The 14,285-nt window shown below is 37.5% G+C and overlaps 1 protein-coding gene across 1 annotated transcript; it reads left to right on the top strand.

The window, feature by feature from the left end:
- Positions 1-5,677: 5,677 nt before the first annotated feature.
- Positions 5,678-11,862, top strand: DLX5 (distal-less homeobox 5). The gene is made up of 3 exons (XM_053467752.1): positions 5,678-6,237; positions 9,249-9,433; positions 11,151-11,862. Exons 1-3 carry the CDS (start codon positions 5,865-5,867, stop codon positions 11,481-11,483), a joined length of 891 nt encoding a protein of 296 aa, XP_053323727.1. The 5' UTR covers positions 5,678-5,864; the 3' UTR covers positions 11,484-11,862.
- Positions 11,863-14,285: the final 2,423 nt, after the last annotated feature.

Genomic DNA, 14,285 nt, shown 5'->3' with positions numbered 1-14,285 from the left:
GGTCCTCCTCCTACTAGGGTCTTCATAAAGTTTCTGTGAAATAAAAAAGGAACAGTTTCACACATTGACTATCCCCCAACATGGATTATTTGATTTCCTAACAGTTATGACCTTGTACAATGTGAGACAGACACACATTCTAGTAAATTCTCTAACTGTATTTGAAGGCTCACTCGGCACCTGTAATCCTGATGAGTTAATTGTAAAGTCTATAGAAAGATGCAGGGGGCAGCCGAGGCTCAGTGGGGATACATCTGAGGACAGCTCTCAGTACCTGAGCAGATTCTTGTGCCAAGTTCAGTTCAAGTGTCCCTAAAAACTACCCTCAAGGTCCCCATTAATGGATTGTAAACTCACAAGAGCAGGGTCCTCTTCTTCTCCTGTGCCAGTATGGCTTAACATGTCTTCATCTTATTGTCAAATTGTATTTTTTACTGTTAATCTATACCGCCCCCCTATTGCAATAGTGCTACAGAATCTGCTGGCACGCTATAAATAAATTTAATGTAATGCCCTATGTTTAAATTATTTACCCTAGTGGGTGAGCAGGCCTTCTAGATCCATCCTGCAGACCACCTAGGACCACCTTTGGAATACAAACCTTGTAGCTGTCTCAGATGCGTTCTTGTGGAGGGAATGTGAAGAAAGATGCAGGGGCAATGCTAAAGCATTTCATTGGCACATGCATGCCCATCTGCCACACACAGCCGAATTCAGAGTGAGAAAGTCCATCACCTTGATGAGATGAGCCTGCCCTGAAGCACTACTGTAAGACACGGCAGGAGGCCGGCTGCAGGTAGAACCTCGTGGAATGTCCGGGTGGGGAAGGGGTGTGTATGTGTTCTGGCTATCACAGAACAGTGTGAGACAAAATGATTGGACACACCTGCCCCTTTATGTGCATGTAGGAGGATGAGGTGTGTTCAAAAATAAAGTGCCTAAAGACACTGTGATCTCCTGTTCTTTTGTGGTCTCTACATAGCTTTTTGTCTGATGGCTCCTTTATTCTGGAATACACTCCTACTGTATCCACATTGTTGTTCTATCAGCATTATTCTGACATAACCCCCAAATTTAGGGTGATCTCAATGGATGCAGTAACTTCTTGAATCATGCAAAGCAGGTCATTGAATAAAACAGGCCGAGGTTACATTTGAATCACTTGACTCACAACACTTACGGATACTACCACTCCTGTGGCATATCAGGCTCCTCGGTGTGTGGCTGATGGCTGGGTATATGTGGCCACACTCTGCATGAGAACCTCCTGCCCACTTTGCTGTCCTTACTTCTGAGAATCAGGACATGACCTGATATCCCAGCTCTCCACTTTTAAATAAAGCACGGTATGGAAGGAAACAATGGAAGACTGTGCACAGCCCTCCGGAGTGTTAATGGGCTGGTTGGGAGGTCAGTGATCTTCCTTTTAACCCACGCATTGAGTAGTGGCATTGCAGGAAGCCTGAAGCTCCCTGTTATGTGGCAGAGGGGCTACTGTGCCCTGGATCTGCTGCCCTAGGCCCAAATTCATCACTGTGTGTCCATCTACCTTTCATACTGCCTAGTACATAACACTATGGGACAATGAAGTGGTTTTCCTCACTGCTTCATCTTGTGTGTTATTGGTGCACATTTTGAATCAGTTTGGCCCTGTGTGCTAACCTGAATTTTTTTTCTCCCCTCTGCCACTGCACTAGGGGTGTTCACAATGGCCATATACTAATAATAAGAATCACCAAGAAAAACATTGACTACAAGACCATCAGAACTTTGGGGGGCCCTGTATCGGCTTAGCAGGCCTGTATAGTATCTCAGCCCATTATGTCCAACCCCAACTATCTACTTCAGGGGTCCCTTGTGCTTGAAAAAACTCTAACCTCAGGGCCGCCATGCTAACAAGCATACAGCTCTCCTGTCCCCCATGCTACAAGTTCTTAACTTGAAAACCAATGCATCTCTATTCATGGTAGGAATGTGAAAGGGAGAACACCAGTCAGGTATATGGGGCCCCTATGGAGGCTGGAACCCATAAAGCTTTACTGACTGTACCATTCCCCACAACCCTCATTTTTAATAGCTGAATTACTTTGAACAAATTGCTTCAAGTTTAAAGCACTAATAATTTAAGTCTAGCCCAAATTTTGCAGTGTGGTAATTCCATTAGCCTATAAGTGTTTATTTAGGTAATCAGAAACCGTCCATGTACACGCATCTTACACAAAACATGTCCTCTATCTCAGCTCAGCATCTACTCAGTACTGTTCCCTAACACAGTTCACCATAGCAACTGAGCAGTCATTACCAGACTACATTTTCTTAAAGTGGACCTGTCATCAAAAAAAGTGACAGTACACTGCAGGTAAGTACAACGCAATCATATACACAGTAATAGCAAAATTACTATGACGTGTATCTATACAGTATATATATATATATATATATATATATATATATGTCTTAAGTTAACAAGGCTTGCACTCAGCTTTTATGAATCAATAATAACTACTTGCCCGGGTGCAGCTCATGGGTCTCCAAAAAATACTTTGCTTGCTACTTACCTGAATGCTTAAGATGATGGTTACTAGGGGTTAAAAAAAATTCTAACTAGGTGATGCACGCTCATGTACGCTAACTCAGACTTCCTTCCATTTAATCCCAGAATGCTGAACGTGCAGTTTCATAATGGAGAGGATTGAGGTTGCGCCCATCTGGGCATAGAACACCCGTCATCCATACTTTTAGTTTTTACCTCTGTGCCGCTATAATAGGAGAGGGTGCATTTTGATTTGAAATACCTTTTTTTCTATACGTTTCCCAGTCAATTGGCTTGTGCAAAAGTGACATCTTGTCATTTTTCAATTACAAGCGCACTTTAATGTTGTTCCATCCGGCAGATGTTCAGATACCAGTATGCCCAGGAGCCTATAGACAACTGTCATAGAGAATGTTTAAGACACCAAAATATGAATGCAAAATTCTAAGCTAAAGGGGCAAATCCAGAAAATAATGCAGAAAAAGAAAACAAGTAAAAGGGGTCCAAAACCCTGACATCATGTAAATCCTAATAGATATTTTTTACAAATTCGTAATAACCTGCAGTTACAATGCAATGGGCACCTCAAAGACCCCATGCTATAAAATAAATTCATAAATAATAATTTAAAAAACACGAATTGGTAATAATAATAATAATAATAATAATAATAATAATAATAATATAATAATGTATGCTTTAAATGGCAAACATATACTACAATGACGAACTGGCAGCAAAAAAGGGAGAGACTGTTTTCCCCACTAGGTGGCGCTGTAACTACAGCTATCATCCTAATAACTCTACAGCAGAAGCAGAAATCAGAAATACATGGTACTTCTTATACGTGTTGCTGCAAGTGAATAGTTTTGGGGGATGACGTTCTGGTGTTGTCCATCTCCATGTGAGATTGAAAAAGAAGACTAGGAGTCTGTAAATTCTAAATTTTACTTTCACTCAGTAAAAAGTAAAACACAACATAAAGTCGGACTCATTGAAACTCTAGTCCTCATCAGTCTTTTTCTCCAAGTGAAGTTTTTACCGAAGAACAATGGGTTTATTGTGGAACACAGAAAAAAATCTGGATCTCTTGTCTATGGGTAAAAAGGGGTTAAAAAGAAAAAAAATACATTCAGCACCCACCAGTTTGGGGTATGGACTCATGTGCATGCCTTGTTTGGTAATGGATACCAAGTTCCCACAACTTCCATGCCCAAGCCAGGCATTCCACAAACTCTACAAGTCTCACTGTGTATTACTGAATATCCCTGTTTAGGGAAAACAATAATCCAGCATGAACACAACAAGTTCAAACTATGATGTGTCTGTAGCAAAATGTTTAAATAAGGGTGTTATACCCTTCTCTAGAAGAGTGCAGGATTTCAAAGGATAAGACACTGTATACAATGTATATTATTTAACAGGTAAATAGATTCCCCTATTTGGAAATGAACACCACAGGAGAAAGGATCTAGAGAACACATCTGGCAGGAGACGGTAACTTTAACTTGTTATTTACAAAGTTGGTGAACTGTTTTTTTTTAACACAGGTTCTATATAAAATCTATTAAATGTAATTGTATTTGATTTAATTAATATTAAGAGAATTATTACTAAAAGGCTAATATATTGTCTGTTCTAGATTGATAGATTGCATTAAGAGTTAAGATAAAACACCATGTCTATTCTATATCGTTAACTGGTTGCGAATAAGCCTGCATTTATGTTTCTAGAAATGCAGCCATCACACACACATACTTACACTTATATACTATTATACAAAAAAAAAAGAAAACATTTTATACAACACTTATGTATACCTGTACACAAATAATGTGTACTTCTACATATCTAATGGTTTTTACATAGCATCACGTTGGTAAATTGTGTTTAATTAATTGCTGAAAAGACCGTAATTATTACGTGTGAATCTCAATCTATCTTTGGCAGTTACCCAGGGGATAGTAATGATTTCCCTTATAGATATGCATCCCATTAAACATAGAGTGTGATTTGTGCTGCTAAATGGAAACAAGAATGCCCAATAAATGCATTAACTGGTGTGTGACTGTGTGTTTGGAGAAAACACCTAATTTGTTCCATAAATAACAATGTGCTGATAGCCAGTCTGTCCAGACATCTGTTTATCCCCAAACAGGAGCAAATCGCTAGGCAATTAGTGATCAGATATTGGAAGTGGTAACAACGCATGATTAGGAGGTATCTGGCATCAAAAGTCTGGACGTATATCTGATCAATAGCCTGCTACTGGTTGGATTGGTTTGGATTTTTATTATCTGATGCATACATTGCTTCCGGATAGGTGCTCTGGATTTATATTATCTGATCCATACATTGCTACTGGATATGTGCTCTGGGTTATATTATCTGATCCATACATTGCTACTGGATATGTGCTCTGGGTTATATTATCTGGTCTATACATTGCTTCTGGATATGTGCCCTCTATTTCTATGATTTCAGCCATACATTGCTTCTGGATGGATGATCTGGATTCATATTAGCCGATCCATGCATTGCTTTTGGATCAATGCTCTAGATGTATATGACCTGATACCACACATTGCTTCTAGATGCTCTGGATTTACACCATCTGAACAGTATGAGTATAGATGTGTTTATTTACTTGTGTATTCTTTATAGAAGTTAAAATAATTACATTATTTCTTGCCATGTGTTAGTAAATATGATAAAGCCCTGTAAAGTGTAGTTGGACATATAAACGTCAAGGGTACGGAGGGGGCAGTAACGTTACCCCTGTATTCAATCTAAAATCATTTAGTTGTGTCTGCAAAAAGCACTTTATGTAAAGTTTTCTCATTCCTTTTATTTGCATTGCTGGTCCTGGCTGTAAAGCGCCGGTCCCACTGTGTGGTGGGATCTGGACTGCTGCTCTGTGGGTGTGATTGGGGGGTCAAAGTGGGACCTCTTTGTGTCCCGTTGGCTTGTTGTTGTAGTGCAGCTTTGTTTTGTGAACTAGTTGGACGGGTTAGGGTGTTGCTGTTGCTTTCTGATGCCCTGGCCAATGGCACCACATTCTCCACCCTGCTGTGCGTAAGAGGGCAATTATGGATTTAACCAAGCCTACGGAGAGCCTCAGCCAGCACTCTCTGCACACACAGCCACTCACAGCCTCTCCTCCTCCCTCTCCCTCCTCCTCCAGCTCAAACTGACTTGATCACCCAGGAACCCTCCTCAGACTCCCTCTCATTATTTTACAGACAGTTTCAGCTCTGCTATGGCTGCCTGAGCAAAACTTCTCGTCCAGCAGCTTCTAGAGTCCTGATCTCAGCCACCCCACCCCCAGAGCATGACAGGGGTATATGAGAGGAGAGTTCCCACCATCCGTGCGAGTGACTTCCAGACCTCCTTCCAGGCGCCTAGCATCATGCATCACCCATCGCAGGATTCCCCCACTTTACCTGAATCCACAGCTACAGATTCGGGCTATTACAGCCCCGGAGGAGCCGGTGCCCACCCTCACCATGGCTACTGTTCGCCCACCTCGGCTACATATGGAAAGGCTCTCAATGCTTACCAGTACCAGTATCATGGCATGAATGGCTCTGCCGGGAACTATCCTGCCAAGGCTTACGCTGAATACAGCTACGGGAGTCCATATCACCCTCATCACCAGTACAGCGGGGCTTACAACAGGGTACAGCCACCCAGCAGCCAGCCAGGTAGGAGGACATGGAGGGGTACATGTGGGCTGTGGGGCACCAACCTACCGGTGGAAATGGCAATAGTTATTGGGATGAACTGCAAGGGGATAAAAAGAGTGCTATGCATATTGCATGAACACCTATATACATTTATGTATATAAAATATTATATGTGTGTGTGTGTATATATATGTTATATTTTTTAAAGAGTGCGTTTTGCCTTAACACATTATATATATATATATATATATATATATACAATATTTAATGTACATAAATTTATATGTGTGTGTATTATATATATTCACACAATATCTTTTGTACATCATTGTATATGTGTGTGTATATATACAATTCTTAATGTACATAATTGTATTTGTATATGTGTGTAGGTATATATACAATATTTTATGTACATAATTGTGTGTGTGTGTGTGTATATATATATATATATATATATATATACATACGATATTTAATGTACATAATTGTGTATGTGTGTGTGTGTGTATATATATATATATACATACGATATTTAATGTACATAATTGTATATGTGTGTGTATGTTGTATATATATACATTATTTAATGTGTGTATGTTTCATTGGCTGTGTATATGTGTGTGTATTATATATATACACACAATATATTTGTACATAATTGTGTGTGTATATATATATATATATATATACGATAATTAAGTTACATAATTTGATTTGATTTGTATATGTGTGTGGGTATATATACAATATTTAATGTACATAATTGTATTTGTGTGTGTATATATATATATATATATATATATATATATACACACACAATATTTAATGTACATAATTGTATTTGTGTGTGTATATATATATATATATATATATACACACACAATATTTAATGTACAGAATTGTATATGTGTGTATGTTTCATTGGCTGTGCAGTGAGTGGCTTGGACTGAGTCGTAGTGTCTGTGCGGGTAGTTATTCCTAGTTGTGGTCCGGCTGCAGTCTGCACACCACGTCTCAGCTTCTTCCTTCAAGGTTTTTATCTCTTTCCATTTATAACCGAGGCGCCTCCAGTCAGCACCATAACAAACCGCAGAGATATTTCCAAAGAACACAACAAACAAAGCTAAACACAATGAAAGTCACGGCTCGCATAGCCGGCAGCGGTAGTGCTTACAAAGCCGGCAGTCCCGGCAAGGGTTCGCGGTATTGCTCAGGCAAAAAAAAGAGACCACAGCAACGGCCACATAACAAACCCGTCACCCTTTTTTTTTCTAGTAGCAAATTATTTTTAGGGCAAAAGGGCTGGGAGTGTCAACAGGAACATTGATGTTATTCATTAGTCATGTGTGTATATATGTTTTGATGGAGAAGCTTTTATTTGGCCAACATAAAATATATGTTAAGCTTTCAGGGTCCATCTGAAGAAGAGATTTCTGCGGTTCTGAAGGTTTATGTGACTGCATGATTTATATGTATTTGCCCAATAAAAGCTATCAGTTTCTCTTAGCTTCTATCCAAGTTTATTTTTCCCACTAATAATTTTTGTAATGCATAATATGACATTTTCTGTTAAATTTTGTCAGCTGCATGTTATTGGTGGGGAAGACATTGTTACATTATTTTGGGGGCGTTAATTAGAATATTTTTTGAGTATCTTTTCTATAATAGCCACGAAGTTATTTGTGAAATTCGGACCCACATGTAGGATATTCGTTAGGAAGATTAATTCTGTATTTTCTAAGAGGGTATTTGGACTTAAAAGAGAAGAAACGCCATTGCGGACTCTGTAGATGATGGGACATTGTCTTTGAAAGTGAATTTGTGGTTTGGGTAAATTTCTTTTTTGGGTTGTTTGTGAATTTTCTCAGGCTTTTCGTGCGTGTTTGTGGATGTGTTGTGTGATAAAGTTTGGGGGGCTGTGTGTCTGTGTAGTGCCATTGTTGGGCTGTTTCTGGGGGTCTCTCTCTCTCTGTAAAGACTCATTGTTGGGTTGTATTGGGGGAGGAGGGGGAGCAGCTCCAGACATTGTGTAAGGAGCCTTTGCTCCAGTTTTAGATGTGAACCGCTGTCTCTGTCTCCTCTGACCAGAGTAACCGCGGAGTGGAGAAATTACAGAGCAGCCTTTTTTCTGGGGCTTTGAACTTCGTGTTGTCCCTCCTTGGATCCTGTGTCTGGCTTGGGCTGGGGTTTCCCTTGGACCCACCATCTGGTGCCTTGCGTGCCCGCTTCGCAGTCTGTGCCAGCTCTGGATGACCACAACCTCATGCTATCCCCTCTGGGCAAAATAGAATGGCCAGATCCCACTGCTTCCTCACAAATTATAGTCACTTGCAAGCATAAATAATCATATCCAGGCTAATATAGCACATCGGGCACACAGTCCCATACTACAGATACTGGCTGATCCAATCCAAAAGATAGTATTAGCTCTGTATATCAATAATAGATAAATAGATAATATATTAATTATTTATGCACTCAATTATCTATATACCACGGCATGACACTACTAGATTTTTTACATATGTATATATATATATATATATATATATATATATACGTATATATATATATATATATATATATATCTTTGTGTATATATTTATATATATATATATGTGTATATATATATACACACACATATATATATATATGTGTGTATATATATATATATATATGTGTGTGTGTGTGTGTGTATATATGTGTGTGTGCGTATATATATATAAATATATATATGTATATATATATCACATCTTTAGCTTTAATTATGAATCTCATGCTGCTATTGAATTGAAATTTGAGAAAACAGTGGAAAATACATGCCATTTTTTTGTCCAGAAGGAATACACATAATAATGCACATACATCTATGTTTAATATCATACAGAGGAGAGTATCCATTTAAACATAACATGCGACCAATTGCGTACAAATGGAGAGCATCACAGGCATGCAAGGTTTATTTGAATCTTAAAGAGGGACCGTGAGCTAACAATACCTGATACATATATTTTTTTTTCGTTCAGAAAAAGAAGTATCTGAGCCCGAGGTGAGAATGGTTAACGGGAAACCAAAGAAAATCCGAAAACCACGGACCATCTATTCCAGTTTCCAGCTCGCAGCTCTCCAGAGGAGGTTCCAGAAGACGCAGTACTTAGCGCTGCCGGAGAGAGCGGAGTTGGCAGCCTCCTTGGGACTTACTCAGACACAGGTAGGGTCATGGGGTACTTTCTGGTGTGTGGACGAGATCAAAAGATCCAGACACTGTATAAAGGGGGTCATATACATTTTTTTAGTTAATTTATGTATTTGTATTATTTCATAAAACAGATTCGTCTCCTTATTTTCCAAGTCCAAGTATTTACCTTCTCTGCGGAATATGTTGGCGCTATATAAATCAACAAATAATAATCTGCCTTCTGGAAGCTAGAAAAGCACATTTCTTATATTCGTTATTGTGTGTTTAGACACAAGCTGTCGGCATAGTTAGACACAATATAATTGCAAAACATGTTTTATTCGTTATTCTGTGTTTAGACGAAACACATGGATATTTTAATATGGTGATCTAGAATTTTTTCACGAACACTTGATTTAAACAGGACATTAAGCTTGAATATCTTATTTTATCTTGTTTTTGAATATGTTATTTTTTAAATTCATTTTCGAGTCTTGGAATTTGGAAATATGATAATGAAAGCCAAATTAAAAGTAATACCCCCCCTTTCTTGAAATTAATTTTATATGTGAGCCAGATATAGGTTTATCATGAACCTCCTTGGCTTTCAGACAAATACGCCCATTTGACACAAAGATTTATTTATTTAGTTTGTTGAAATCATGTCCTCATTTGAACTGAAAATGATTTCGTGACTAAAGCATTTTCAGTCTTTGCAATTTAAATCTTTGCGAAATCCTACAATTTTACTGACTCACAGACTGAAGTCACCAGTGTTTGAATAGAAATTACCAAAATGAATTTTAGTAAATCACATAAATTAATTCACCCCTCTAAACCTGTGAATAAAGTTTATTTTAGTTAATTGGATACCAATTGTCCCATAGACAGCAATAAAATGAATTACACATTAATTAATTGTAATCCCATCCATCTGAAAATGGCAGTGATGTATTCTATAGATGTGAGTGCAGGCAGATGGAAGAAAATGTATGTATTATGTATAATACGATTTTATAGAAAATCTAGGTGTCATAAATTATTTTACTATTTTGCGTATTTGCATGTATTCTGATCAATGGATATATCTATATAGAGAGCTATAGATAGATATATCTATATCTAAATATCTATATACATATACATTACTATATATATATGTGTATATATATATATATATATATATATATATAAATTATCACTATGTTTGATAAGTCAACAACCCGATACACAATACCTATGCGGTATTCTGTACAATTCCGAACCTAAAACTAGTCAAAATAAATTACTTTTATTTGACTAAAAAAAATGCTACATATGCTTTCGAACCGCAGAGATCTCCTTTTCAGATATTTATATATTTTTTTTAGATTTGTAGCTAACATGTCTGTCCTAAAATGTAAGAAAAGTATTTCAGCCTCTTAGCTGTATGCCTGGCACATTTAAAGGAAACCTTGCAGATGATTGATGTGCTGTATGCTGCAGGGTGCTATGGCCTTGTGTTTAAATTGTTCTCTTGCTACATTACAATATTTTTACAATGCATTTTAACCTAAAGCAACGGAAATTACTTTGGAGAACCTATAATTTGACCGTTCCTAATACTTCAAAGTTGTTTTTGTTACATGATTTCTCATGTGATCTCTTGGAATTTCTGGCTTCAATGTGTAAAGATGTAATATGGTTTATTATATATATATGTGTTAACACATAACATTATTTCCCTAATGGAATGTTATTTCTTTTGCAGGTGAAAATCTGGTTTCAAAATAAAAGATCAAAGATCAAGAAGATAATGAAAAATGGAGAGCTGCCTCCAGAGCATAGTCCCAGTTCAAGCGACCCCATGGCTTGCAATTCCCCCCAGTCTCCTGTGGTTTGGGAACCCCAAGGATCCTCCAGGTCCCTCAGCCACCATCCTCATGTGCATTCACATCCTCAGAGCTCCAACAACTCCCCAGCCACAACTTACCTGGAGAACTCCGGTGTCTGGTACCCCTCAGCCAATTCCCTTAGCTCCCATCTGCAGAACCATAGTACCCTACAACACCCATTGGCTTTGGCATCAGGGACACTCTACTAAAACCATCTTGATTTTTTTTTATTTTTTATCATTATTATTATTATTTTTTGGACTATCATGTTTTATTATTAAGGAGAATTACAAACCAATGCATACATGGATTTTTTTTAAAGCAAAGTATATTGTGTAAAGCTTGTTGCATGTAACTTATTGCATTTCAAAGGAGACTTTTTTTTACAGATTGACTTTAAAGCAACTGTGGACACTATGACAATGGTGCCTTGAATCTATGACCTCATTTTTCCCTCCAGAGACTTTTTTTCCAATGTTTATTTCAATCGTGTAAATAAATGTAGATAGATGAATTAAACTGTATATTCTGGATAAATAAAATTATTTCGACCATGAGGAAAAATTATTCTTTGGTCAACAGAATTTAGTACAGAATATTTTCGATGTGTATTCTTTCGTGCTCATTTAAAATGCACACATGCATGTTTCTGTATTTACCCGTGTGTGTCAAACTGGTGGGTACAAGTACGTATTTCTTTATTCTTCCAAAAAAAAATCTTACTTTAGGGGAGATAAGCACAGATCTCCTGTCTCCATGGCAACCATCCTGATGATAGTATTCGAACGGTCTCTATTCAGTCTGCAGACTGGAAGCAGCTGTGACAGTTACTGGGTCTTATTGTGCAGATAAAATACCTAGGTGACAGAGGATTGCACGTAACCACAATAATGCTCCTCTGTGTTAATATATATATATATATATATATATATATATATATATATATATATATATATATATATATATATATATATATATATCTTAACGAGACGGTAACTTGAATGTGTCTTCTGAAACCAGTGCCTAAAAAAACACTTTTATAAGCTGCAAATACGTATGAAGGTTTTTTATTTACTTAATTGCGGTAAATGTATTGTGCATTTTTTAAAATATAATCTTATTTCTTTACTGGTAAACATTTAATATGCCCAGGAAAAAATACACCTGGTACACCAAGGTGATCAGACAGTTAGGTAGGTGATCAGAGAGGTCGATGGGTGATCAGTCAGGTTGTAGGTGATCAGACAGGTAGGTACGTGATCAGAGAGGTCGGTGGGTGATCAGAGAGGTCGGTGGGTGATCAGAGCGGTATGTGATCAGAGAGGTAGGTAGGTGATCACATGGTTGGCAGGTGATCAGACAGTTGAAGGTGATCAGACAGGTAGTTCATGAGGCAGCAGGGGGTAGTGGAGCCAGTGCAGAGAATTACCTGCTGTCAGTTAAGGATTTCAGTAAGCGCTGCTAGCAGCGCCGTAGACACAACCTGAAAAGACGCGCTGTCTGCCCCCGGGCGCTATTACCTGTCTCCACGCTTTTATCTTCTTTTTGTCTGCCCCCTCCCTCCCTGTCTGTCTCTTTGTTATTGCTGCCGCTTCTTTTTTTTTCTGTTAAATTAAATGTAAGACTGTTGCCTTAGCTTTGTCTGAAACCCTTAGATTGTTTTTTTCCTAGAATGTATTGTGTGAAAGGACGAGCGTACAGTGTGCCCCTATATAAATCTAAATGTATGTAGGAGCTACACTATATATGAGTGGGGGTATGTGTTGGCTTTCTTGTGTTTATGTATATGTGAACTGACATTTATACACTGGAGCAGCGGGTTTTATACAATGCATGCATTTAATAAATTACTTATTCTAGCAGCTCTTGATAAAGTGAACATTTAATTTTTATAAATTACTATGAGTGATTACGTTAATGCCCTTAATTACCATTTTAACTAAAAAAAGCCATATCAAAGATCAATATTGTAATATTGTCTCATTTGGATCCCCCTTACACACACACACACACAATTATTTCGCTATCTCCAGCTCAGTATCCGGATCAGAATCCAAATCAGAATCAGACTACCTCTTGAAACATTGAGCTGCAATCCTGGTTTTCTCAGTCAGCCTCCAAACATTTGGTCACCACAGAGCTTGTTGTGCCGCTAGAAAAACGAATTGTTATGTTAGTCGCATTTCAATAACAATTGAGTTTGCAGTTCATTGATCCCTTTATCACTAAGCTAATCAAATGGGTTTAAAGGGGCCTTGTTATGTAAAGTTCAGATCCATAGCCACTTATCGCCCAATATAAAAACAATCATGCGATATATATATATATATATATATATATATATATATATATATATATATATATCACATAAACACAATGAAATAAAATAGTTTCTTACTGAATTCTCAAATCAACATGTTTTTTTTTGATGTTGTAAATCATCAAAATGCAGCATTTTCCACCAAAGTTATTGCCGATTATTTAGCCCAAAGTATCATGTCTGCTAGATGACATTGGGGTTACTAAATTAATTGCAGAAAGAGAGGGATTTTTTTAACAGGTTACATTATATCGAGCAGTTGTTATTGATAACTAGAACTGGGGTAACTTAAAAAAACTGTTTTGGAGTTTGTTTCCAATATGTTTGATGATGTCATCAATACGATTTAGCCATTGCAGTAGTGAATATAGGACTCCTTCAGATGTATCCCTAAATATTATTTTTTTAAAAAAACAAACAAAAAAAAAACAACAGACAGTTGCTTTAAATTGCAATAAAATATAATAAATATAATAAAATATTTTAGTTCCATAGTGTTAATGTTGAAAATATCAGTATTTAAGACGATTTATCCTATTAGATATTAGGCGAGATGGGGAATGGGGGCATTTTCTGTCTTTCCTTCTGGACGAACCCTCTCTGTGCGGCAGACTCCTTGTCATTCAGTACACAGTGTGAATTCCTGTAAACATATGTATTCCGATGCATGAAGGGAGATATGGGACCAGAA

This window comes from Spea bombifrons, chromosome 5, assembly GCF_027358695.1.
Source record: "Spea bombifrons isolate aSpeBom1 chromosome 5, aSpeBom1.2.pri, whole genome shotgun sequence".
Classification (NCBI taxonomy): Eukaryota; Metazoa; Chordata; class Amphibia; order Anura; family Pelobatidae; genus Spea; species Spea bombifrons.
The sequence above is the reverse complement of the archived record's forward strand: the minus strand, read 5'-3'. Positions and strand labels throughout refer to the sequence as shown.